This window comes from Anticarsia gemmatalis, chromosome 17 (assembly GCF_050436995.1).
Source record: "Anticarsia gemmatalis isolate Benzon Research Colony breed Stoneville strain chromosome 17, ilAntGemm2 primary, whole genome shotgun sequence".
NCBI lineage: Eukaryota > Metazoa > Arthropoda > Insecta > Lepidoptera > Erebidae > Anticarsia > Anticarsia gemmatalis.
In genome coordinates this window covers 642290-669407 of record NC_134761.1, presented here as the reverse complement: position 1 = coordinate 669407, position 27118 = coordinate 642290, and the positions used below count along the sequence as shown (strand labels likewise).

Genomic DNA, 27118 nt, shown 5'->3' with positions numbered 1-27118 from the left:
GGATGTGTTTTATTTGGCGGCTAATCGGATGTGGTGGGCAGATAGCGTCGAAATGAGACTAATATTGTGGATTATATTTCAAAGATACACACCCACCTATTCGCTTTTATATTCATGTTTTAACATGTCGTACCTATGTGTAATATAATGGTAAAGTAACTGTTAGTCATGTCTTTATAACGATGTTTTGTACAGATGATTATTTATTTAGTGTATGGTTAACAATCACAGTTTGGTAAGCTGCCCAAAGGCCTAATTAAGGTGAGTAAGCTGGAATTCGCCTTTGTAGGACCGGCGTGGAGAGAGATTTCACAAGATAGGGAATTTTGAAAGGAAAAAGGGGAGGCATTTGCCCCGAAAGAGAAAAAAGTTAACTGGAATATTTCCTAAATAGTTTTATTATGATTGATTTATGTAAAATTTTCTGGAAAGCTCTTGTTCAAAAACGAAACGTAATGCAGATAAATATTTCTTGGTTGAACTTTGCTATTGATTAAACAAACTGGATAAAATATAAGGTAGTGCATTGCCTTGCAATGAAAAGGTCGATGGTTTTACTACCCCTTTTTGATTTGATAGAAGTTTTCAAATATTTTATGCCTGTCGCCTTTTCTATCTTTAAGTTAAAGTACGAAAACAGGTATTTAATTGGTAATTTAAATCCTAATACGAGATTTTAATCTGAGAATTCTATACATGCGCATTAAAGTGGTATGTATTATGTAATGTATTTACTTATTTAGTAGCTATTATGCTTATAAATCTTTTTTTTTTACTCATTACTGTCCAACTGCTGGGCAAGGGTCTTCTCCCAAAGGAGGAGTTAGGCTTTGAGTCCAACACGCTGGCCAAGTGCGGGTTGGGGACTTTGCATGCCCTCAATATATGTATTAAACAATTTTGAGGCATACAAGGGGTTTCCTCGCGATGTTACGAAATATAACGTCGTATAAATAAAAACAATATAAATATAATTGTAGGTACATCTTTAGTTATGCTCAGCGCACTACAACATGTCCAAACGAGGCGACAAAAGAATGATTCAAACTGCACGCCCTAGATATCGTATTTCTAGTACATCTGCATTGAGACCGTACATGGACGTAGAAACCCAATTGTTTGAACATTACCCTACATTTATATAGGGTCAGCATTGAAATCTAGGAATGTTAGGTAGTACATAAGTGCACGTATAAATCATTATTGTTTTATTGTGTATTCTTATTTTAGTTGCCTATTACTTATAGGCAGGAAACCCCTGACTTCTGACCATAGATAGCCAATAGGTACCGGGGTATCAGGGGTATTTTTTTTTCTTATCTGATAAAGCTTAGACTCCCTGAACTTTGGAAAATGCTATGATATTAGGTACAGAAGGTGTTGAAACTCGAAATGGGTTGCGGTTCACAAGTAAAAGTGATAATTCTAGAGTTTTTAGGGTTCCTAAAACAGGACCCTTTTACTAAGCCTCCGCTGTCTGTCTCCAAGCTGTATCTAATAAACCGTGATAGCTAGAAAGCCGTAATTTTCGGTTGCAACTATAACAACAAATACTAGAAATGTTGGAAAAAATAATATAAAGGGGGGTCCCCATACAATAAACGTGTTTTTTTTTTCGTTTTTGGTACGGAACCCTTCGTGTGCGAGTCCGACTCGCCCTTGTTTTGGTAATCCAACTAGCCGCACTACTTTCGGTTACAGTAGCTCTCCTTTTATTGCGAGTGGCCGTACAATATTATGTTTAAGAACCTATTTATCCAGAATTTTACTTAGCATTTAAGCAGGGTTTTATTTACATCGTAAATAGGTATCTGCGGAAAACAAGTCGAGAACCTTAAATATAGAGAAAGAATCTATAGACTTCTTTATCTTATGTAACCAATGTGCTATTTCTTCTAGTTTTTATCTAAGTTATAAAAACTACGATCAATGCCTTGCAGGACTCGTCTACGCATTATAATAACACACAAGCTAGATAAAGGCTACTGCAGGAGACTGAAACGACTATGGCCTTAGTGACTCAGTTGCATAGGAATTTGGATGACCTGTTAACCGTCCACTCTCCCTGAATAACGCTGTAAAACTTGCGTAGTTATTCCTGGTATTTATTAAACACTAACACGAGAAGCTCTGCTAGCGTGTAATTTGGGCAAAATACGTTTTGTCCTCAGGTCTAAAGGTCGGGTATTTAAGTTAGTATTACATTTTCCCGATACATGAAATAACTTCGCGTAAAATTAATAAACGGATTTAAAAACCGTCGTCGCACTTAGAATACAATAAACAGTTAACTACAACATTGTAGGTCTGTACTACAAGTACAGTAATCAGCAACAACAGACTAGGAAGTAAATACAAGTTGACCTCAGTATTATAAAGATTACACTAGTTGTTGAATATAATACCGCAGAATAGCCGAGCTCTGGAGTCCACTAATAATTATGCGAACCACGCGGCAGGCGCTCGATATGTAAATATACAGTAGCCGATAGCATTCCCATACCTAAGGGACAGAACTATTGATAGAAATTGCAACGATATAGTCTAATAACTTAGTAACAAAGAAGGATTAAAGTTTATTTAGTAAAACCAGACACACAAGGAAGATACTTAGTACATCACAATATAAAATGGTTGAGGGTGTGTCTCACGGCTGCACCAAATAGATATCTCGGTTTATCTACATTATAATTAATAGTTCAAATTTTTTATAGTAGGTCTGTACACCTACTAGCTGATAGCCAAGTGGTATAAGTTGGTACCTCCCACGCAAGTGCTTACAGGTTCGAACCCGAGGCAACCATAACTTTTCGAGGCTATGTGTGTATCAGAAATAATATTATCATTTGTTTCAACGGTGAAGGAAAACATCGTGATGCAACCTTGCACGCCTGAGAGTTCTTTAAAATAGTTCTCTTTCCCTCATAACGGGAGAAGGCCCTTGCCCAGCAGTGGGACATTAATGGGTATTTTTTTTTACAAATAATAGTTGTAAGTATTTCCAAAAAGATATACCTCTGTAGGCTGTATCAAAGACGCTACAGTCAGCTGCTCAAGTCTGCGATTCACTGATGTTCCAATTTCTAAATTTTGTTTACCTCCATCCGCGAACCTTACAAGGTTCTTCCTCTCAACTAGGTAACTTGTTGAACTAAATAAATTAGTTTCAGTAACGCTTTGCTTGCATTAATAATTAAATTTTCTCAGTTAACTTTTACTGACAATCTTGTTTTCACTTTTCTTTGTTTCCAAGCGATGAATTGGTATTATTCGAGTTAATTGCTTCACGTAATCTGTTGGTTACGAATCAGTCTTTTTGTCACGAAGATGAAAATATTGTCGAAACGATTTGTAAAGGTAATCCGTGGTTTTATTTTGAAACATAAACAGATTTTGGAAATGATTCCGTTAAGAAAATCGTGAAGAGAAAGTGGTTTATTTTGAACAGAAACTTAAAAACACTATAATTAATTACTTCTTAAACTGTTATATTCTAAAATTACAAAAAAATTCTCTATTTGCGGCCTTTTATGGTTAAATGATCAAACTTCCGATAATAATATCTAAACAGCAAATTATTATAGCAGGAAAGAAAATAAGTATACCTAGTCATAAAAAAGACTAGTAAGTATGGAGGTAAACAAAATAGCAACTAAAAAGAATATCTATTTTTCCCGCGCATGCATTGTTCTATTGACAGGTCTAGAGAAAAGACTAAGGTAATGTAAAGACAATTATTTTACATGACTGAAGATTCCTAAAGGAATTTAAAATACCGTTACATGGATTATTCAATGGTTTATTATTATAAACCATGGTATTTCCGCTAATGAAGTAGGTATGGACATCTCTTATCTTTAAGCAAACCATAAAAATGTTATGGCCATAGCCGTGCCGACCTTGTACGCTACACATAGTGAATAATACACCGTGGTCGGAATAATATAGGTACGCAGCTACACGCGATACAAGAACACCTGTCAAACGGCCTTGAACCGGCCTCTAAATGGAGCTTCGTTCGGAAATGCAGAATGGCCAGTAATTCAAGTAATGACACTCGTTAGAGTGCTTTGACCTGCTAGCATTCTTTCTTTTCAGTACATACCTAATGGACTTACAACTTCTACAGTAATTCATTGGGAAGTCAAATCTAGGCGTATGAATGTGAATGAAGCAAAGCGAGTTCGTATTTTAACATTCTTGAGAACCTCATTCGAATCTATAATATCCATTTATTAATATTACGTATTTTATACCAAAAATGCGAAGGTCTATTGCACTTGAACAGCTAAATTACTGAGATAATTAAGATTGAATTTGGCAAAAAGATAGGTGAAGACTCAAACTTAGGAAGCTTTTATACAGCTAAGTTGGTGATGAGAGAGGTCAGCGAAGTCCCGGGGGTACTATAGTACTTTACAGGTAATTAATGATTATTCAAATCTATCTAACATTGGTTAAACTCTGTATAGATAGGGCTTAAGTGTTCAATTTATTGACCCGTGACCACTCATTACACGACCATTTCGCTATAACAGGTGTACCGTGTAATAATCGCCTACAATTTAAAGGCACAGCCGACCGTCACGCCGGATTCAGGACGGATGTCTGCCCGAAACGTGAGAATATAAAAAATAAAAGTATTCTCCTATACTCTTTGTTCTCATAATACTTAGAATTCAATGATTCATTACGCAACGATGTAGTACCGTTGTTTTAAGAGCCAAAATGAGATCGAATGCATACGTTTGTATTTAATGCACGAGGCAAACGTGGTCAGATTTTAATAATAAGAATACCTACTTAGGTATAATTAATTAACACTACAAATACGATTATTTTCGTGGTGTCACATATACATCGATTGATTATTTTATTAACCGAAATTTAGTTTATACCGACACCAATGAGTTTCTAATGGTTCCCTTAAAGAGTTTGCTGCTAAAAATTTTCTAGTTATATTAAGACTTCTTGTGGGAGTAAATCGAATCTGAGACTTCGTGATCCGTAATTGTATATTCTATCATCAAATTTAATGAAGAAACTGCTTTTGTAACGCAATTGGTAGTGTATGCGACTGCTGATGACGAAGTCCCGTGTTCGATTCCTGGGTCGGGCTAAGTGCTAGTGGTTTTTTTCTCTAATTTACAATAGATTTCTGATAAAATCCCAGTTTTGGTAACGTGCCCTGAATAATATGCCCAATATATTTTAGAATATTTCCGGCTCCCGTAATCACGCTAATTGACTAGATGGCGCCACTTAACTCACATACCTATTTTATATAGGTACATTATATTATATAATTAACCTTATCACCCGGTTTTGCAAAGATAAAAAAAATAAAAATAAGGCATATTTTTATTTTTTTTAACCCATAGGTAACGCTAGTTTGTGACTACTTCTTGAGTTGTCGTAATATCTCAAGGATATAAAAATAAAACACACACAAAAATTTCAAATTGACTATATTCATCACATTAAACAAATAAATATAAAAATATGACACAAGATGGTTGGTCTGCAGTGTCTCGACGACTTTTGCCGCCATTTTTACAGATGGGTGTTTCAGAACTTTTTTTATTTAAATAACATACATAAATATTTATTTTATTATAAGGCCTACCCTCCGTTTTGTTTCTTCCATAACTATTAGGCTGAAAGAAGAAATAGAAATGAAAAGTGCTAAAGAAACAAGTCTGTCGCTTTAATAAAAAAAAAAAAAATATTAGGATATTGTTTCCGTGATATTTTTACTATCCTAATTAGTCACTTCAGGTCAAGATCAACTAGCTTAGCCAAACACGAATGAAATAATTTTAATTTATACCTCAAGTGTAAGATTTAATGTGAACTTTAATTTGCGTTTAAAAGCTTGCGAGACCTTTTATTTCCAAAATGTTCCAATAGAGACGCATTACAAACATTCTAAAGATCCCAGGTTATTGCACTTACCAACTTCAATTTCTGTCTAAATCAGAATCAAAAATATTATTTTGAATTCATAATAACAGCTCGATTAAACCAATCTCGGCAACTGCATTATTACTTGTTAATTCATATTATTCTCGTGACTTAATAAATAATTATTGCATCTTATGCGTAACAGGTACAGGTAATTAACATGACCGGCCCATGCATAAAGATAGAAGATAATTATTACATGCGAATACGCACATGACATGAATGCTACATACCATTACATAAGCGGAAAACTAATGAGAATAATCTGTATAAATGATGAGACGATGCAATGTCTAAGTAGCGTAAGTGAAGATGTATTAGGATAAAATATACAATAACAGTATTTTTTATCGACTTCAAATAACGAGGAGGTTCTCTATTCGACTGTATTTTTTATTTGGCAGTATTACAGTCTAAGAATAAGTGCCGGTTAACCTACCCGATAGTGTCAAAAAACAACTCGAAATTCCACTCCATTAGGTGAAACTTATTCAGAACTCGAAACTGATAAAAACGGGGCAGTTTTTCAAATATTTCTGTGTGCGAAAGTCATGCATCATAAATATAAAGCTTGCTGATTTAATCATTACATTATGGTAAAATGGCTGATTGTCGTGGTATTATTAAGCAACTGGGTTGAATTTATTATGGTGCGCTCCTTGTCTTTCGTGCTGACCCCAACGCGGGAAGGCTGAGTATCAAGTAGTAAGTACTGATTGAAAGCGAGCGTGTCCAACGCAAGCGACCGCGACTAGCACGACACCGACATTGTTTCAAGTGAATATATTATATTCAATACTTAGTCATTTGTAGCAATAATAACTACCTAGAGAATAGTCAAAAACTTAACGAATTTAAGTATAAAACAATGTCATATAATTCCATAGCGTTTTATTGAAACTTTCAGGTCTTACTAACTCCTCTTAAACAAACTTATTTACAAATCTAACTATATGGACTGGTGGAAAACTATTTTGTCAGAAAATACTTTGAATAAAGCTCAGTGTACTATTTATTATGTAAACTTGTAAAGCGTCGAATAAGTTGATTAATATTGACCAAAACTCATTTCAAAAATTAAATCAATAATTTATTCCATAATTAGTTTATGAATTTATAACACATCTCGTCATCACGGTGCGAGCCAACAAACGTGTAAATAACATTTACAATACCCATATTTATCTACTTTGGTCATTTGATTGGTGGCGGATGGTAGGTAAACAATTGGATACGGAACTAGAGGGGATTTAATGTTATTTAGACAGATTGGCGGCTTGTTTCTTCGCTTTCACTAATTCGACTAACTCCTTGTATCGCTTCATGCAGTCTTTTTTAGTACGGTTGGGTATACAGTCGGCTATCTTCTCCCATCGCTCCGGAGTGCTCACGGGGAACGTCTTGATCGCCTGCTCCAACAATTCCTGTTCAGTTTTCGTCCACGCTCGGTCCTCGGACTTCGCCACGACCTCCTCGTTCTTGGGCGTCGCTGTGCCATTCACGATCTTCGGCTTGGAAGGATTATCGCTTTTAGATATTCCACTGTCGTCGATGTGATTGTATACTTTCTTCTTCTCCTTCTCAAACTGATCGAATGCCTCCTCGTTAGCGGCTTTTTTAAGACTGCTTTTCGAGAAATCGGAACTTTGTAAATCTTTAGCCTTGTTCAAAACGTCTTTAGCTACAAATCGTCTATCGTCAACAAATGTACCGTGTTGATTTAAAAAGTTAGCTACTACGTCCCACCTTTGATTAGTTCCAGCAGGGAACAAGTTGACAGCTTTGATGAGCAGTTGCGTCATCTCTACAGACCATTCTATTGGTTGCTTGAGAGCCGAGTCTTTTTTAGCTTTTTGTTCTTCTACTCTCTTAGTTTCAAACAAAGCTCTACGTTCAGCTTCTAATTTGTCTTCTGTTTCCTTAACAGTTGTGATGAATGCATCTCTGCCTTTACTTTCTAATTCTTTCATGAAGTCCTGTAGTTCAACTACTTTCATCATTTCACATATTTTTTCTACTGCAGCCATGTGAGAGACAGATTCTTCATCATTATTGGAATAATAGTTGTTAGACTTGCAAAGATCTCGGAAAGCCTTGCGTTCCTTCCTGAGGTTCTTTTTCTGCTGTTCACGTTCGGCGCGAGCAGCTTCTATCCTTGCTCTCTCCGCTTCTTCCGCCTTCTGTTTGGCAAGGAGAGCTTCCTTCATGAGACGTTCTTCTTCTGCTTTTTTGGCTTGAACAGCATCCTGGAATTGAGAACATAATATTATAAGACTCTGTGTATAGTACAAGTTTATAGAATAATTTAACTATAATGGAAAAAAACAAACAAACAAGTTACAATATAACTTCATGACTTTCACATATAAAGAGTACAAATTTGTACAATATTAAACACAACAAAGCTTCTAATGTTACTCTAAACTCACTTATAATAATTGTTGTATTATTATAAGTGAGTTTCTTGCTAGCTCTTCTCATAAGGTTCTACCCCCTTTCCAAGCTAGTGGTAGATTCAGTCATGTAATCACTATCATAAGTGTCACTATTTGACCTAAATGAATAAAATTAAATGATTTGATTTTGTAGTTGTTCTGTAATGATCAGAGTAAAGTATAATTAAAAACCTTGTAAAGGACCTTGGATGCTAGGTGTATTCCCCTCTGACTTATGCAGCCAACAGTCACCTATCTGCTTGGGCTACTTTAATTTGGACATACACAGAATATTTATAATTATACTCTAGATCAGTCCTGCACTAAGTTGTCAGAGTATAGAATATGTTTGACACTGGCCCTTATAATCATAAACCCTAATTGTAAGCACAAAATGTTCTATAAATTCTTACCGTACACAAAGATTCTCGGTAAATTATATTATAAGTTTTGTGGTTGTCATTAATATTTACCTGTTTGGCTCTCTTGGCAGCTAATTTCTTATCCTTGTCCTCTTGCTTAAAGCGTTGAATCCTTGGATCATTAGCATATGCAAGGTCTATGAGACTACGCAGACGAGCCATCTCTTCCTTCTTCAGCTTAGCTCTCGCAGCTTTATTCTGTTTCTCTATCCACCTACGCTCCTCACGATCCTGACCCCGCTCCTTCTCCTCCTCATCCAAGTAAGAGAACTCGCGCCATGACTCGAAGTCATACCAGAATGCATAAAATCTTTCAACTTGTTCCCGAGAACTATTTTCATCACCCAACAAAGGCACATTTTTCTTCTCTGACCACCGAGCATTGGATTCGAAATGTTTAGTAAACGATTTATAGAAACCATCCTTTTTTATATCTGTCTGTGAGGGCACTGAGTCATCTATGGTAGGGTCTATGGAGTCGTACGACCTGCGCTTGACCGGCGTGCCGAGGATCTCGTAAGCCTTCGTGATGCATGTGAAGTAGTCGTCGTCGCTGCGCACCTCCTCGCCCTGCGCCTTGCGCTTGTCAGGGTGGTGTTTTAGTACCTTTTGTCGGTAAGCACGTTTTATGTCGTCATCGGTGGCTTTGTATCGTAAATTTTTCATACCTAGGACAGCGTAATGATCCTGCATCTTCCAGTCCTTAGGGTCTAAGCTACGCAAGTATTCCACGTCATCGTCGAAGATCACCTCTTCGGCCTTCTCGTTGGACGTAAGTGTTTCATACAGCGCATCGCCACCATGGCACTTCACATTGTGATATCTAAGGAACGCCGCACCAACGCACTCTACTCTCCTTTTCACGAAAGGGCATGATATCGCCACCATCTTACAATTCTCACCGGAATCTCCGTTGGTCATTTTGAAGATACTTTATTTGCAAAATATGGACCAAGCACTAACATAACCTACAAACAAGGTAAACACCTTGTATTTGCAGTGGACTTTAGTATGATACTGTGTGATGAATTCGTTATTTGATAAACTACTTTAGTTATTTTATTAAATGTAACCATTTACAAGTGTTATAATAACATTTTACAAGATAAAACGCGCCATGAAACCAACCAAAGACGTCGACCGACATTTGATGAATGAATGACGAATAAAGAACTAAATGAATGATAAAAAAGGAATAATGAATGAATGAAATTAAACGACGAGCTTTGAAAATAAATAGGTAGGTACCATACAGCCTTTAATTTTCCAAGCGTATGTATGTATTCCATTTAAATAAAATATTTGTTTCATTAAACGCCAAAAATATTTTGTAATTAATATTAAGGTTCATATATTATGAACTAATTAGTGCCAACTTATTTTTAAATTTGTCCCTGACTATTTATTGTCGGATCACAGTGTCTCATTAATTTTTATAATACAACTAGCGGACCCGACAGACATTGTCCTGTCTACACGTCTTTAATTTGAAAATTTTAAACATTTTTTAATAATCTACACCACTCTCAGATCCCCTTGAACACACACAAAAAAAATTCATCAAAATCGGTCCAGTCGTTTAAGAGAAGTTCAGTGACATACACACTTACAGAAGAATTATATATATAAAGATAATAATATTATAAAGCAGTAATGTAGCTTAAATGCTCGGTACCATTTACTTAAACAGCAATTTATATTGCTTAACAAACTAAAGATAACCGGTTGACATTACGATTTAATTATACTTTTACAAATATTGTACATAGATGGCGCTATAAGGCGGTTGTTTGAATATGAAATCGCCATAGAACCCACATGGAACCAGTTCGGCAAGGTTGCTACGATCTTGCTTGAACTACACAATTTTGGTGGTGGGGAAGCATGTCCTGTATTAATTATATTATTAAATCCCAAATTGGCTTTTCCCACAAGTAAAACCTTGAAATGGCACAGGAAACAGCTCACCTTGTAAGTGGTCTCCATTGGACCAATTAAAGTGATGTTGTTATTGATATCCATCCATTATTTTCAGGACTGAGTAGGTTGGCCCCTTTATATGAGCATAGCTCTTGAGACTAGCGCTGTAATTTATTATTTACTGTAAATTCTTGCTCGGTTCCAAAGTTCTTGCATGAAAGTTCAGAATTTTATTTACACTTTATTTAGGTAATTAATCCAATTTCTGATTGAAGGTATCATCTCATATTCAATGTGATCAACATTATTCCTTCCAAAAAGCAAGCAGCCGAATGCTGGAAGTGAGCAAAAATATTTTTTACTTTCTTTTACATTTTCTTTTCACATTGAGGTAAGTAGGTTAGGTACCGAATTTCAAACGTTTACGACCCGCCTAAAACAAGAAATTTAAATATCAATCGTAGGTATATCTTTGCATGTATGTTTTTGGCTAACGATTATTGAAAATTTCTGATTTACAAGGTCCTTTGTATTATAATTATCGCGTGAACAAAGCTACGCTGGTAAACAACAATTCAAGGAACATTATCATGTTAATAAACGATACCGGCGAAAATGCAACACAGATAGGCGATAAGTACGAGATGGTTTTCCCGACCTCACTTCTATAAGAAGCATGTACATCTCACAACACGCTTCAGTCTCTTGACAACCGTGTTTGAATCCGGACCGCGCCACTTGTGCCAATAATACAACATGGATACGAATTCCATAGAGTCTGGGGACCGTCATTTACGAGTTTTAATTACCGGCTTCGGTCCTTTCTGTTGTGGTGGCGTCTCTATCCCCGTGAACCCTAGCTGGGAGGCAGTGAGACTTCTCAACATAGAGGCATTGCAGCGAAACTTGAATATCACTGTGCGCGTCGAGAAGATTCCTGTCGTATACAATCACGTAGAAAAAATCATTCCCGAGCTGTTTAACATCCATGAACCCGATGTAAGCATACTCATTTATTGATATCTATTAATATTTTCTAGTGCATGTGTACACGCTAACAAATTAGCGATAGCCACAAGCTTTATCTATTTTGGCGTAACCTCAAACAATAAAAGTATTTTTTTTTATCTGTTTAGTGTATTGTAATTATAAACGTTATATCTTTTTTATTAACCTGTATTGTCCCATTGTTGGGCAAAGGTCTCCCCCAAAATCTTCCACCGGTTTCTGTCATTGGCTGTCTGACGCCAATTCTCCAGATAGGTGTACAAATCATCGCACCAACGTTTTTGTGACCCACCCAGACGGCGGCGGCGTCGGCCTTCAGGCCAGTTCAGGCGTCCATTCGGTCACGACTCTTGCTCACCTAGATGCATCCCAATGACGTGTCCTGCCCAATCCCATTTCAGCCATTTTAACCATACATTACAAATTATCAGGGATAAATCTTATTTTAGGTATACTAGCTGACCCTGCGAACTTCGTAAAGGATACTAACTTCTTTGTTGATTCTTAAATTGTTTGTTTTACATTTCTTTTATCTATCTATCTATATTCTATATCTATACTTCTATACTAATATTATAAAGCTAAAGAGTTTTTTTGTTTGTTTGTTTATTTGCTTGTTTGTTTGTTTGAACGCGCTAATCTCAGGACCTATCGGTCCGATTTAAAAAAAAATCTATATATCATCACGCTACGACCATTAGGAGCGGAGTAGTAACGAAAAATGTTACAAAAACGGGGGAAAATTTCACCCATTCTATTTTAATATTCAAGCGAAGTTGCGCGGGTCAGCTAGTCCGTAATAACCATCCTCCTACTTCAAGGAATAAAAAGAAGGATTTAGAAAACTGCTTCAGCCGTTATTAAGTTCAGCGCTTAGCAACACATGTAGCTGATCATTTTTATGAAAAAAGATATAATACCTAATATTGTAAAAGCGGATCGCGCAAGTAGATAAATTGTCAAAAAATATATATTATACAATTAATAGATTTTGTATTAGTATAAAATGAATAATTAATACTAGAAAAACTACTAAAAAAGATAATGAATGAGACAGCATTCAACAGTATACCTAATACTGTTGAATGCTGTCTCATTCATTATCTTTTTTGCACATATCAATAAACATAATGTAGGTACCTAATCGAATTTCAGAGACAGTCAACGTAATTTTTCAATAACTTTTAAACTCTCGCGTTGCATGTTTAATGTATAATAGAATACGGGAATTAACGCGAACACGTGTTTGCGTTAATTCCCGTATTCTATTATACATTAATTTTTCAATAATAATTCAGTATGAAATGAAGTCTGTTTTTCTTACAAGATAACAATTGAAAGGAATCTAATTTCCTATTCGAGTAAGTTTGCAATTATTTAGTAAGTGAAGTTTGCATTCATGAATGAACAGGTGATTTTGTTCACCTTTAGTGTCACGCAATGTCATTTTTATTGACGAATGTCTTGTTGCTGTCCGATACCTAGGTATAGCTACAAAATAAAACTGAACTTACAGTACGTTTTTTATGAGACTGATATTTTCCTGGTTGGTAAATAGAGGAACAAAAAATTGTGAACCAGTTTTATATTAGGTAATCATTGTTAGGGGCACAAGTTGCAAGTATTCAACCTTGGAGGATTAATTAGTTCATTTAAAAACTTTCAGCGTTCATGAACAAAGCTTAGCCTATATATATAACTAAAGATACGTATTTTCCAACAAAAAGCTGCGGCGCTAATAGCATTGTAATTAACAAGTGTTAATTAATCAAGTGCACAAGTGTGCATTGTCTGAAAATAGTGTTATTAAAGTTTGTACTTGAACGAAAGTTAGGTAATAAAATCAAAATCATTTATTAATTTTAATCTTATATGGTTTTGAGTGCCATAGGGTATAAACGGGACCTATTACCGAGATTTCGCTGTCTGTCTGTTCGATGTTACAATAACTACATATTCTACAGTGACGACCTATAATTAGTAGAAAATGGCCGACGACAGGTCCAAAAAAAAATATTGTACGTACCTATTCATTATTTTTCTGTAAGCCTGTACTGTCTCACTGCTGGGCAAAGGCTTTCCCCATTTTTTTCCATGGGCTTAGGCGGGCCACGTCGGCCGCATAAACCCTGATAGATGGGCAAGGATCAGCATTCAATGAGTGTCTATATAAAGTAGCGGTTCCCAACCAGTGGTCCGAAGTCAAAAAGCGGTCCGCGGATGAATCTTTTTTTACTGATTGTTATTCTAAGTTAACTTTATTTCTTAAATGCAAGCTCAGAAATCACATTAGTTAATACAAAATTACAGAAGTTTATCCCAAAAAATATTTTTTTTTTGTTTTATAATACCCAATTGATTTGCGGATTAAAGTTTCAGGATCAGTATTACAGTTTATAATTAATATACTTACATAGTGGTCCCTGCTAATAAAAATAGTATAAAAGTAGTCCCTGGTAACAATAATAGTATAAAAGTGGTCCCGGACTAAGAAAAGGTTGGGAACCTCTGCAATAAAGGGACGTCGCCGTAAGGGAAGACCCAAGAAACGCTGGCGTGACGACCTACATGCCATCGATAGTTTTTGTGGCCTGTAGTATTGGGTACGGAATTCAATTGATAGGGATGGAAGAAGTAATTTATACTTATCCTAAAATTCTTTTTGCTTATTTCCTAGAAAATTTGTAATTAAACCTCGATAACTTCAATCCTCGCCCTTAGACTTACACTTTCTTTGCGTACAAACTTGGCTATCGTACAGAAAAGATCTGATATAAAACCGACAGGCAGTTTAGAATAGCGTCTGCAAAGAAACTAAAACACGTCTAGTATCTAGTATTTACGTGAGCTTTGGTATATATTGATAACTTAGTAGTTTTTCTGTCAACAAATGATTTCCGCCGTAAGAAAGTTGAGGTCGCAGAAATTTGTACATGAGAATGCGAATAGCAGTCGGCCCTGCCCATGACCTCTCGTGGACTGTCTGCTCCCATCTCACCGGACGCGTATTGTGTGTACATACTTGTATCTCATGCGCACTTGGACCTATAAATATGCTCCTGCCTCCTGCGCTGTCGGCTGGTTTTAGCCAAACAGGAATATCGGCGGGAATAAAGCGCCGTCGCTCGTATTAAGCGACGGTGTAAGAACTTATAGAGGCGCTTATAAAATATACCCACTTTTCGTAATTTACAATGTAACGTAATGTTAGCCCTATGTAACATTGGGCCAACCTATGGCACTATACTGTGTGCGTTACCAAACTTCGGGCTACTATTCTAACAGAAATTTCTAACAGCATTGCGTCCGACCCGTGATTCTTTTCCATTTAAAAAGACAACTCCCGCATTAAGAATTGCTCCTGTGTCGCGGGGACTGATACAAACACGGACACAAAGTACAACCAGACTCGCTACACAACTATTTGTGGATCGCACAAATAATTATTCCGTGTGGGAATCGAACCCACGACGCAATAGTATAGTGACGCGGCAACCGAACCGACTGCGCCACGGAGCCAGTCAATTAAATTGGAGATCTAGTTAGTCAACTTGGGTAACTTTGAATCATTTGGGTAACATTGAACGTGGGAATTTGAACTAGTTTCGATTATTCTTTCATATGAAACCAACACAATTGATAAAAGTTTGCAAAACTAAAATGAATCTTTATATACAATGATTCAGTGGCGATTACATCCCGCCCCGACCACAAAGGTAATCCCAGTAGTGTGAAGAGTTTTCGGGTCATGAAGTCATCGGTTACCAAAAGTTGTCTTTTTATAAATACGTACTTTCCGTAAGGGAATACCGAAAGCTTGTTAGTGCTTGAAAAACGCACATAGATTTCAATTCGGCTGGTTGCCAGACATTTTTTTGCCTGGACTTCCCAAAATGTTTCTTCCCAAATGTATCTTGAAATATCTCGGGAAATCCACACAGGGATTTCAAGTAATTTGGTTATATTATTTTCAGCTTACAATTCACCTTGGAGCGACGGATGTCGAGGGCGGCTTTTTAGTGGAAAGACAAGCGATGAGAGAAGAATATTGTTATCCGGATGACGCCAATATGTACGCTCCGGAGAAAAGGATCCCCATTCCAGGGCCGCCGTGTGTCACCACTGACATGGACTTGGATCTCATCACTAAGAACTTTGAATGCGACCCACACACTAATCTCCCAATTTGTGTGTCAGATAACGCTGGCAAGTGAGTAACGCTGACTTATTGTTGACCAATTTTATAATAGAATAGTTTTTTATCAGCTTTGAATGCAGGCACATAAGAAATTGGATGGAAATAATTTAAATAACATGATAGGGTCCTTGTATCTGCCTTGTTGGCATGCAAACTCAAGATTATTAAGTATACAAAGTTAGACAAGGCGAACACGGCTGGGGAAGGAATCCCGGAATGAGCTCACGAGTCTGACACGCTGGCGAGTGCGGTTTCGGGACTTGTTTACCTTCAAAATCTGTTCTAAAAAACTCTCAGGCATGCAACGTTGCATCACTAAGTATGTTTTACTTTAACGTTAGAGCAAGTGATATTTTTGATACACACATAACTTCGGAAAGTCGTTGGTGAGGCGCCTCGGGTTCGAACTGTCGACCACTTGCGTGGGTGCCACCTTATACCTCTCGACTGTGATGCTTACTGTACTATATACACTTACCCTCTTATTCATAAAAATATATGGAGTTATGAGAGGCTTATAAAGAGCTTTGGTTTCTTTCACTCCTTCCTTAGCGAATTGAAAAAGAGAAAACATAGTAGTTTTTTAACTAAAATAGGTTTATAGTGTGTTTATAAATAAGAGGGTTATTGTTAATTTATTGTTATTAGGTTCGTGTGTGAGTTCCTGTACTACATAGTGTTGAATCAACGAGAGCAGAACAGGTATTCGGTGTTCGTGCACGTGCCTCTGACAGCGGACCATGAGGAGATCGCCAGGTTCTCGCACAACGTGGAACGTCTGCTGCATCACTGTGTGGAACACGTGAGGCAAAAAGATTGTTACTGCTTGTAATATCGTGTTGACAAATCATTATAATACGGTACGGGAATACGCGAACACGCATTTTACCTCTCGTTTCGGCGCAGGTTGCACTCGCCGTGGTCGCAGGCTTGACAGACTGAATATAATGAAGTAAAATGCGTGTTCTCGTTAATTCCCGTATCCTTTTAATTCCTGTTATAATATTAATTGCGCTACGCGAGTTTAAAAGTTATCATCATTATGATTTTATCAGCCAGACAATAAAAATATTACACGTGCAAACATTGTTGGCTGCACCGAAATAATAAAAAAATCTTTATTTAACATTAAAGAGTTGTAAATCTGTTATCGAAATAATGTATTTCAATAAACTTTCACCTCTTATCTATGTATAAGTGTTAGATAACCTAACCGCTTGATAACTTGGCAGTATATGAATGGAGACAATTCTCAAAAAATAATATCCAACAATGGCTGATTATTTATTTGAATCCGAAGTACCTAGGTATTTTTATTGTTTAACTGGTGTTCCCAAAGTGCCTATTAAAGCTACGCCTTGATTGCCTATAGTGCTAAAATTATATGTTTTCGTAATAAACTGTTGTTATATTCTTGAAATAATTGAAATTGTACATTAATATTACATAGTATTGTTTGGGATTTTATAATATGTCTCTATACGTTGTTTCTTTTATATTTTATGTATAAATCAATGTAGATTATAAACAATCGAAGCGCCAAGTTTCATTAAAATGTTAATTATTACATGACAAATAAAATGGTCTGTGTCAAAAATATGTAACACACTGGCACATGTCCAAAACAATGAAAACGAAAATGAATGAAAAACATGAATAAAATGACTATTGCATAACTCAAAACAATTGTTACATTTACAGTGCATAGATTATTGAAGAAAATCAACTGTTTAATTAATATTTTTTCAAAACACTGTACATGCATCGTCATGAACGGGATATTCATATATAATAATCTATATGAATAAACATGGATCACCGAAATGTAAGTACGTGCATAACTTTTGTACAATTCAACCATTTTTTTTTTTGTTTAATAACTGTTTAATTTTTTAAAATATTTATATTCCACTACAGGGCAAGTCTCCCTCCCAAACGAGGGGGAAGGGTTAGGCCTTGAGCCCACCACGCTGGCCAAGTGCGGGTTGGGGACTTTGCATGCCCTCAATAAATATAACTATTTTTTATATACAATTATTTTTGTAACATGTTTGTAACAGTCGGGGCGAGGTTTGTGTGGGTTCAAAATTCCCACGGGAATGGAATCAACGGGATAAAATTGTACTATTCCCGGAGGAAGTCGGGCAGTCCGCTAGATTATAATATTATTATTAGTAGAGTTAGGATGCCTTTCCACTAGAGATGTGCTGTGCAGCTATGCCACGAGGATGATAACTATGCTAAGAAACTGTGATCGTTTCCACTATTACAGACTAAGCTACGTGTAGCGAGAATCACGTGCAATGAAGATGCACCGCCGCAAAGTAGTACCTACACACTCGCAAAACATATCTGAGCTGAATCCGTTTCCACTAGTTCTAAGCTATATGCATCAATGAACATGATTAGTATTAGCGCCCGTAGCCAGTTGCGGTCGGTAAACGATCTGTGGGTTAAGCAACCGTTGGCACGGCCATCCCATAGATGGGTGACCGCATAGTGGTATTTGAACTGGGCGTCTCCGTGCTTCGGAGGGCACGTAAAAAGTCGGTCCTGGATGTTGTCTACCAAGATAACAGTCGTTAAGCCATGTCAAAACCCTCTAGATCGGCTTGGACAACTTTGACACTAGGTTGAACACTAACCATACGACAAACAAACAAACAATATGATTGGTGGATATTAAACACATCTATAGCAACGTAGCATAGCACATGAGTGGCAGAAAGGCATACTTAGTTAAGTACTCAGCATGTATACCTACGTTTATTTTGTGTGGCATTTGATTCAAGACAGTTGTTTGGCAGCTCCGCGAGTCTATCTAGGTATATAAATGAAAAAAAAAACGCCAAATGTGTTATACGCAAACCTTGAACTAATTAGATAGTTGACTGTGTTAACGAAAAGTGATTAAACTTGTACTAGTAAAAGGTTCGTCTAAAATGTATATGCTATGAATAATTATTTTCGTTAATAATGTTCAAATTGTAATTATTACAGACTGAAACATTTTATTAGGTTCTCATTTGATACTAACAAAAATATGAAACTGTGACGTCACACCATATTTCTAGGCTAAAATGTATTTTTGTAATTTCATAAAGAGTAGCTAGCTGATTTAGTAGTCAAATACCCAATTAGAGCTTACAAGACATTTATTGATAAGACAGCTTATTAGTAAAAAGTTGGTTAAGGAAACCTTGGCGCGGTCATTCGATAGATGGGTGACCGTATAGTCGTATTTGAACTTGGCGTCTCCGTGCTTCGGAAGGCACGTAAAAAGTCCCGGTTGTCATCAATTAAGATAGCAGTCGTTAAGCCACGTCAAATGTCTTTGGGCCGCTTGAACAACTTTGACACTAGGTTGAACACTAACCATACGATATGAAAGAGAGACAATAATAATATTTTTTATGTATTGCAGATAGTATTAAGTTTATGATAAGGTAAACAATAATGCCGGTATTCTTGCGACCTCGATATCGCTATGTTTGGTCTGGTTTTTACTTTTAAATTTAATTATAAGCTGTAAGGTTTATGTATAATTAATAAATACTTATAATCATTTATTCCTTGTTTTTATTTGCTTAATACCTAAAATGGTTCTCAGGGTTCCGTGCTATGACAGGCTGAATGAAAAAAAACTAAATGCTCATTGTATTTCTGGGCAAGGGTCTCCTCCTGTAATAAGGGAGAAGTTAGGCCTTAAGACCTCCATCCACCCTGGCCAATTGCGGGGACTTTGTATATCTTCTATAACTGTTCTAAACAACTCTCAGACATGCAAGGTTGCATCACGATGTTTTCCTTCACCGTTAGAACAAGTGATAATTTCATTATTTGTAATACACACGTAACTTCAAAAAGTCATTGGTGTGTTGCTTTGGGTTCAAACCCTCAACTTAGCCGTTTCTTCTCACGAGCAACAGCTTTTCCGAAACGGTGGTAGATAAAACATATTTTGACGATTTCAAATACTTGTTAAAGTTTATGAAATAAAGCATATTTGACTTTGAGTTAAACCAGTTGGGTGGGAGGTATCAACTTATACCACTCGGCTTTTACTGTATATCACGATTTAACTGGGATTAGCTTATTCTCATATACCGGGCACGTTACCGAATTCCAAACTATATGAGAATATCTATAAATTATACATACCTATATAAAACTCAAAGGTGACTGACTGAGCGACTGACCTAGCGATCTATCAACGCACAACCCAAACCACCAGACGGATCGGGCTGAAATTTGGCCTGCAGGTAGATGTTATGACGTAGGCATTATCTAAGAAAGAAAGGATAAAATAGGGGGTGAAAGTTTGTATGGAACTTTGTCAACTTTAAACTGATCGGGCTGAAACTTTGCATGCGTAAAGCTACTGTGGCGTAGGCATCTCTTAAGAAAGGATCATGATAAACTTGCTGACATAAGAGAGAATGCGTCAAAATTTTTCCCGTTTTTGTAACATTTTTAACTCGTACTCTGCTCCTTTTGGTCGCAGCGTGATGATTTATAGCCTATAGCCTTCCTCGATAAATGAGCTATCTAACAATGAAATAATTATTCAAATCGGACCAATTAACTGTTCCTGAGATTAGCGTGTTCAAACGAACAAACAAACAAACTCTTCAGCTTTATAATATTAGTATAGATTCAAACGCCTAAGGGGATAAAATAGGGGGTGAAAGTTACATTACACTTAAGTTTTGTTAGTAGGTAGGTACGGGAAACCTTTTCATGCGGCCGAAGTCGCGGGCGGAAGCTCATCGTTCTAATATAAAAACTCCCTTAAATATTTCCATCCCTCATCTAACCCCGTAAGGTATAATTTTCTAAAAACACCGAAACACGTCTTTGTTTAGTTTTAATGGAAAACCATTGAGTCGATTTTATAATAGATACCTACAGGTGTTTCTTGATCAAACCTGCTGTTCAAACTTAGACACCTTTGTTTTTTATGCTGAATACCAAGAATCAAGTATTAAATAAATAGTCATATAGTAGTAAATTAGTAGATAAGTAATAATACGTAGATCCATAAAATACTGAGTCGGGGAAAAACCAGCTATGTTTATTGCATTCTAATAATAGGTACTCATATAAATTGTTTTCTTTAGTACAAAAGAAATAAATTACTTTCTTTAGTACTTTATTTACTAGGTACTTATATACACAACTTGTGAAAAGTGTCAGAAAACCTTATTGCTTGATAGCGCGCTCTATCCTTTGGTCTTTCACACGCGAAAGATCGTGAGTGTAAAGGCACCTAATAGATGCTAAAATTCGTTTTTGGTATCAGTATCACAACACAACGATAAATGTAAACTGATCAACCAGCCTAAACTAAATACTTCACGTTACTTCTAACAAATGTTTCGTTGAATGTCGAGAGAAAGAGAACAAAATCGAAATTTGCACGAATTTAAAGAAACATTATCCTCATTGTATCTGCTTCTGCAATACAAAAATAGGCAATAGTAGAACATTCCAGAAGAAATATACGACAAACACGCGTGCTAATGAATAATACTTTGTAACGCTCGTACGCCAAAACTATTGATTTTAAGCAAATAAGTATAGACATAAACTAAACTTATATCTGTTCTAAGTTCTAAGCAGAAGATAGTCGCTAACCCCCGGTTTCAGAGGTATAAGTATTTGAAACTCATATAAAAAACGCTATTGAACCGCTAAATATACCTACCCAGAAACCGGGGGTATACTAGGACCCTTACACCACGGTATCTCGGTTCTCGTAGTACACGTGACACGTGCGCGGCAAACGTTTAATGTTCCGATGAAAGGCCAAATGGCAGAGATGTTGAAGGATCTCTCCATTGTAAAACATCTTAAAAATCTTCTGCGAGTCTCCGTGACTTACAGATGAAAATTGTTGGCAACCTTTTAGGCGAACAAACCTAAAAAATTGCTGGTTGATTATTTCAGGGTAGGCTTTGTTAAAGATAGATGGTAATTTCAAATTGTTTTTATGCTTAACTGACTGGCTTTCAAATGAATCTATCTTTCTGTGGATGCTCTCAGACATCCCCACCACTCTTAAAAACCCGTTGATAGACAATTTGATTTGAACGACAGGAACGAAAGGGCTTGGTCCTACGGGACGTATTCTCAAACTAGTCTTTTGGACTCTGCAGTTCCATCTTTATGTTTGTTGGTGATCTTCCTATTATGAAACGAATGATCACGTTCTGGAAACTTCATGTCCTTTAAATAACTAGGCGCATTAAAGAACTGAGATCCACCTAGATATGTTGTCAAAGGACAAAGTGTCTCTCTACTGAATAAACATTTGTTCAAGTGAAATCGTCTTTAAAGCGGCCCTAAGGTTTGCATTACTAATCTCTTTAAGAAAACGATCACGCCTGGTTCCTGTACACTCATAATCGCCTCAGAATTCCGGTGTCAAACAATGTGGTTGTAAAAAGTAACGCGAACTATTGTGTAGCTATAGGTAATTAGAGATTTATGACACTTGGGATACATAAGAGTCGATACGTGGATCGGACTTACGTTTACGCGAAGTAATCCGATCGCGATTATTGGGCAGAGAGGATGCTGTGCCCTTCTTAAACACCGTGGATGAAGAGGAAATAGTGTTGCTTCCGAGCTTGACGATTGTTCTCCCAATGGACAACAAAACCGCCTCGCTCTGAACTCTCATTTCCTTCACTTACCTGCTGTGTTGATAATCACTCTAAATCACTTAGTCAAACCGAATCACTCACTTTTCACAAATTTAGTCGATAAAACAAAAGTTAAACTATCTCGTACTAATCACAGGAATACAATGACGCTAAACAGCTATACTGGCGGTTAAGTTACTTCGCCACCCTCTGGTGACCGGAAAGAGCAGGTATTTTAAATTGGTATTATACCGCCATTAAGGCAATTAAATAACTAATATTTAGAATCGTAAGTATTGCGCCTTCTTCGCAATTCTGTGTTTTTGAAAACATATGCGATACCTATAAATAATCATTTTTTTAATCTCCCGGAAAACTTTCCAGGTCACCCCTTATTTTTTGACCAAATTACTAGACTTAGGAGTTTAGGACTATCATAAAGTATCTCTGTACACGCCAGCCGTAACTATTGTTTCTACATTTTAAGTCTATTGACTTACCTACGTTTAGATATTAGTTTATGAACGAAAACAGTGGAACCAACATAACAGAACAAATCATCTGATCTGCTGATCTTGTCATCTTGTCAAACGTTATCAGTCTTGTAAATAAGTGTGATAGTGCTGTAAATAACAGCAATTCCAGTGAAAGTATATAGTAAAAGTATTGATTTACAAAAATGTGCAACGACTTTGATTTTATGTTTAAGCCAATAGTCCTAGTCACTGGTTTCGGACCTTATTTAGGCCATCCGGTGAACGCTAGTTGGGAAGCAGTTAAAATAATGAATAAGGATGAAATTGAAAAGAAACACAGCGTAGAGTTTGTTCAGATTGAGATTCCAGTCACGTATGAGAATGTGGATGAATTTGTACCGGCGCTGTGGGAAACTCATACACCAAAAGTGAGTTAAACTTTTATGTATATATTCAATACTTAAAACATTTTTATTTCAATTAATTTTATTCAACTGAGCCATTTGATACATTATATTGTATTAAACAAATGTATTTCGACAACTCTCACAAGGTCATCAGATTCCAAACTAACCAGAGATTGCACTATCATAAGTGATGACCAGTCAACAGATAAAAATACTTATCTAAGTAAATACGTAGAAATTCTTCCTTATATAGATAAATTAAAGTCCAACAATTTATTAGTGAGCTTTTTATGCAAGTTTTGCAACTGTCTGAGGTATACAAAAATCTGAATTTAGTATATCAGTAACCCACAGACATGCAGCTGATGGTGGCCTGTCTGATACAAACTTTATTTTGGAAGTTAACAGCAGTATTAACTACATCCTAGATATATAGTCTATGCTAAACTGCTAAGGCTCTCTACTAAATAGAACAGATATTCACACTCATCACACAAATATTCGCCTTGGTTAAGATTCAAAACTTTGTTGTCAATAATTTGCAGCTGATGATACATGTTGGAGTGTCAAGCAGAGGTCAGTGCATAGAGCTGGAGTCCCAGGCTCACCGGAAAGGATACAGCAAAGTGGACTACTTTGATAAATGCCCTGCAAACCACACGTGCACTGCTGACGGAGCCATCAGACTTCATACAAAGCTGGACGTTGAGAGAATAAACAAAGAATTTAATGATGGCAACCCTCCGAGCGAGGGTGGTGTCAGGACTCAGGTGTCTAAAGATGCTGGCAGGTAAGTTCTCACTCTTTTTAATGTTTACTATTATAGCTTCTGCTAGTGATTACGTCCGCATTAATATCATTACCGGGTTAAAAAGTACCCTATGTGTAAATCTAACTTATAAACTATGTGTGTACGAAATTTCATGAAAATCCATTGAGGCAATTTTTTTGGGAAAAAGTAAGAAACAAATCTTTCCTCTTTATAATATTGCTTTTGTCTGCATGGTTTGTGACTTAGGACAGAATTTCTATACAAACTTTCATCCCTTATTTTATGTCCTTAGGGGTTGAAATAATCAACTTACTTAGCAGATGCCTCAAAGTCAAAGTCAGATTAGATTAGTATAGATGTGGTTGACAAAGAAAAGAACATGTGTAGTATAAACAATAGTTATTGTTCTGGTATATTATTATCTTTGTAATTAATAAAATTACTATTTATCTGTATGATTTATACTTAAACTGAAAGATTTATCATGAGATAATGATATGTCAATAACTAGAAAGGACATTAAACATGATGTTATTAACATTTATTTTATTGCAATGATCCAAACTACTAATATAAATAGTATCATTGGACAACTCACACTTTATGAATAAGTACATTTTAATAAGCTTGTTACTTCCAGGTATCTCTGTGAGTACATCTACTACACATCTCTGAGTAAAGACAACACACGTACTCTGTTCGTGCACGTGCCCGTTATGGACATATACTCGTCGGAACAAACCGCGCGGGGGCTGGAGCGCATCCTAGACCTCTGCTTAGATCAGATACACGAGAAAGAACAAGTCGAGAAAAACGCTGAGAAATTAAAGAACACTGTTTTAACGGATGTAGAAGAATAATTAAAAAGCTGAATAAAAAATATAGAGCATTCATAGGCTCTTAAAACACCGAATGAGTAGCGGCGCGCAACGCAGCGGCGATCAGTTCCATAACAATTCTAAACTCCGCGCAGCTGCTCTTCGTGTTTTGAGATTTAGAACTTTTCCAGAAGGGGCGAATCCGCCTCAAATCGATTCTCTCGGGTTCGTTCCCGCGTTACAGAGATACTAGGCGCTCATACATTGCTTGATGCGTCCATTAGCTAAGCGCGAGTTCAAAATACGCGCGACGCTCCCGCTCTTTGTGGACAGAACGTTCGCGTGATAGAATTGCGGCGAAGTCGCCTCTTCTTGGCAAGGTCTTAGTATTAAGTTCAAAATCACTTGCCTTGCCAACTTGTCTGTAAAGTTATACGCTGTTTCAACTGTTAAGTATTACTTATCCTGGTTGTTGTTATTTATTTATGGACGTATTGAAAGTTTAATCACCAATATATAAATATACGTATTACTATTAGGCACATACTTATTTTTTCATTGTAATTAAATTCCTAAGTCGAGTAGTAAGAGCGAATCCAGCAATTAAATTTTTTTGTGTTCTAGAATAGCCCAGAAAAATATGTCCGTATACCCAGCAGGGCCCTTCGTCTGATTCGATTGAATACTAAAGTTTCACTTAGGTAATATTTTATACCTTCCGAATAGTGTAAGTAAAATAATTGTACCTCAACAGTTATGCGAGAAAATTGAATTAATTTCCAGCAGGGCCCTCCGTGGTTTGAAGGTCTTCAGACCTGTAGTGTATGTGCCTGTATAGCGGTGCATTAGTACCTTTAGATTATCTTTGTTTTCTTGAAAAAAAGTTATTAGTTTATAAGAAATATACCTACAAAATGTTTATAATGCCAGCAGGGCCCTTTTTTGTTTTGGGGGTTTCAGTCCAAACAATCATATTTCCTAGCAGCATTCTATTTGTACTTTTCAAAAAACTTATCGCTTAATTCAAATAATGAATAATAATAAGTACCTAAATAAATCAGATAAAAAAAATCTAAAAAAATAAAATTACTCTGATATCTAAAGATGGCTATACTTATTATTTGATTATTTATGTGATGCGACCAATGAAATAAAAATCAGTTTGTATGTTATACTAGCTGTTGCCAGCGACTCCACCCGCGTGGTCAAATGAATGAGAGGTTTTACCGCGGTAAAAAGTAGCCTATGTCGCTCTCCAGTCTCCTAACTATCTATCTATAAAAAAAATCATAATTACCATAACATCGCTACATAATACATAAACAAACTAACAAACACACTTTCGCATTTATAATATTAGTAAGGTTTAGGCAGGTACGTAGTTGAATATCTTCGAAAAACATATAGAATTGAATAATATAAAAAATTGAGGGTAGATGATAAAATTTGCCGATACCGTAGTGTATGGATGTCGCACATCAGTTACAGAGTTTCATTTGTGAGATTACGTATTGTCATTTAGAATTTAGAACTTATTTGTGATAAAAATGGTTAGAAGAAAGAAGCTAGTGAAAAAAATACCTGTGAAAAGAGGTAAAAGAGCACACTGAACAACGTTTGATTGGGAATTCCTATTGCTACAACTATTATTGATTTTTGTCAATCACACTTATTTGTTGTTGTAATTCATCATTGAGTAGGTACTTTTTTCGAAGATATTAATATACGTACCTGATATAACATACGAACTGATTTTTATTTAATTGCTTGCATCACATAAATAATACAACAATAAGTATATGCGATGTTATGGTAATTATGATTTTGGAGATTTATGAGACTGGAGAGTGACATAGGCTACTTTTTACCGCGGTAAAACCTCTCATTCATTTGACCACGCGGGTGGAGTCGCTGGCAACAGCTAGTATAACATACAAACTGATTTTTATTTCATTGGTCGCATCACATAAATAATCAAATAATAAGTATAGCCATCTTTAGATATCAGAGTAATTTTATTTTTTTAGATTTTTTTTATCTGATTTATTTAC

General features: G+C 36.3%; 3 protein-coding genes across 3 annotated transcripts; 2 read left to right on the top strand and 1 right to left on the bottom strand.

Annotated features, from left to right (window-relative positions):
• Positions 1 to 5451: 5451 nt before the first annotated feature.
• LOC142979722 (dnaJ homolog subfamily C member 2) lies at positions 5452 to 9974 on the bottom strand. The gene is made up of 2 exons (XM_076124823.1): positions 8873 to 9974; positions 5452 to 8210 (listed from the first exon to the last, which is right to left on the bottom strand). The coding sequence occupies exons 1-2, from the start codon at positions 9740 to 9742 to the stop codon at positions 7221 to 7223; spliced, it is 1860 nt and encodes a 619-aa protein (XP_075980938.1). The 5' UTR covers positions 9743 to 9974; the 3' UTR covers positions 5452 to 7220.
• A 1453-nt stretch (positions 9975 to 11427) lies between these two features.
• On the top strand, positions 11428 to 19514 carry LOC142980007 (pyrrolidone-carboxylate peptidase-like). The gene is made up of 3 exons (XM_076125267.1): positions 11428 to 11740; positions 15724 to 15959; positions 16596 to 19514. The coding sequence occupies exons 1-3, from the start codon at positions 11498 to 11500 to the stop codon at positions 16777 to 16779; spliced, it is 663 nt and encodes a 220-aa protein (XP_075981382.1). The 5' UTR covers positions 11428 to 11497; the 3' UTR covers positions 16780 to 19514.
• A 3638-nt stretch (positions 19515 to 23152) lies between these two features.
• LOC142979698 (pyroglutamyl-peptidase 1-like) lies at positions 23153 to 25894 on the top strand. The gene is made up of 3 exons (XM_076124784.1): positions 23153 to 23498; positions 24023 to 24267; positions 24890 to 25894. The coding sequence occupies exons 1-3, from the start codon at positions 23274 to 23276 to the stop codon at positions 25107 to 25109; spliced, it is 690 nt and encodes a 229-aa protein (XP_075980899.1). The 5' UTR covers positions 23153 to 23273; the 3' UTR covers positions 25110 to 25894.
• Positions 25895 to 27118: the final 1224 nt, after the last annotated feature.

Bases quoted from the DNA above. Each gene is read 5' to 3' on its own strand.
- LOC142979722 (XM_076124823.1), bottom strand. From the start codon at position 9,742: ATGACCAACGGAGATTCCGGTGAGAATTGTAAGATGGTGGCGATATCA. The intron at 8,211-8,872 runs GTAAATATTAAT...TCTCAATTCCAG, and splicing joins CTGCCAAGAGAGCCAAACAG to GATGCTGTTCAAGCCAAAAA.
- LOC142980007 (XM_076125267.1), top strand. From the start codon at position 11,498: ATGGATACGAATTCCATAGAGTCTGGGGACCGTCATTTACGAGTTTTA. The intron at 11,741-15,723 runs GTAAGCATACTC...TATTATTTTCAG, and splicing joins TTAACATCCATGAACCCGAT to CTTACAATTCACCTTGGAGC. The intron at 15,960-16,595 runs GTGAGTAACGCT...TATTGTTATTAG, and splicing joins GTGTCAGATAACGCTGGCAA to GTTCGTGTGTGAGTTCCTGT.
- LOC142979698 (XM_076124784.1), top strand. From the start codon at position 23,274: ATGTGCAACGACTTTGATTTTATGTTTAAGCCAATAGTCCTAGTCACT. The intron at 23,499-24,022 runs GTGAGTTAAACT...AATAATTTGCAG, and splicing joins GGGAAACTCATACACCAAAA to CTGATGATACATGTTGGAGT. The intron at 24,268-24,889 runs GTAAGTTCTCAC...TGTTACTTCCAG, and splicing joins GTGTCTAAAGATGCTGGCAG to GTATCTCTGTGAGTACATCT.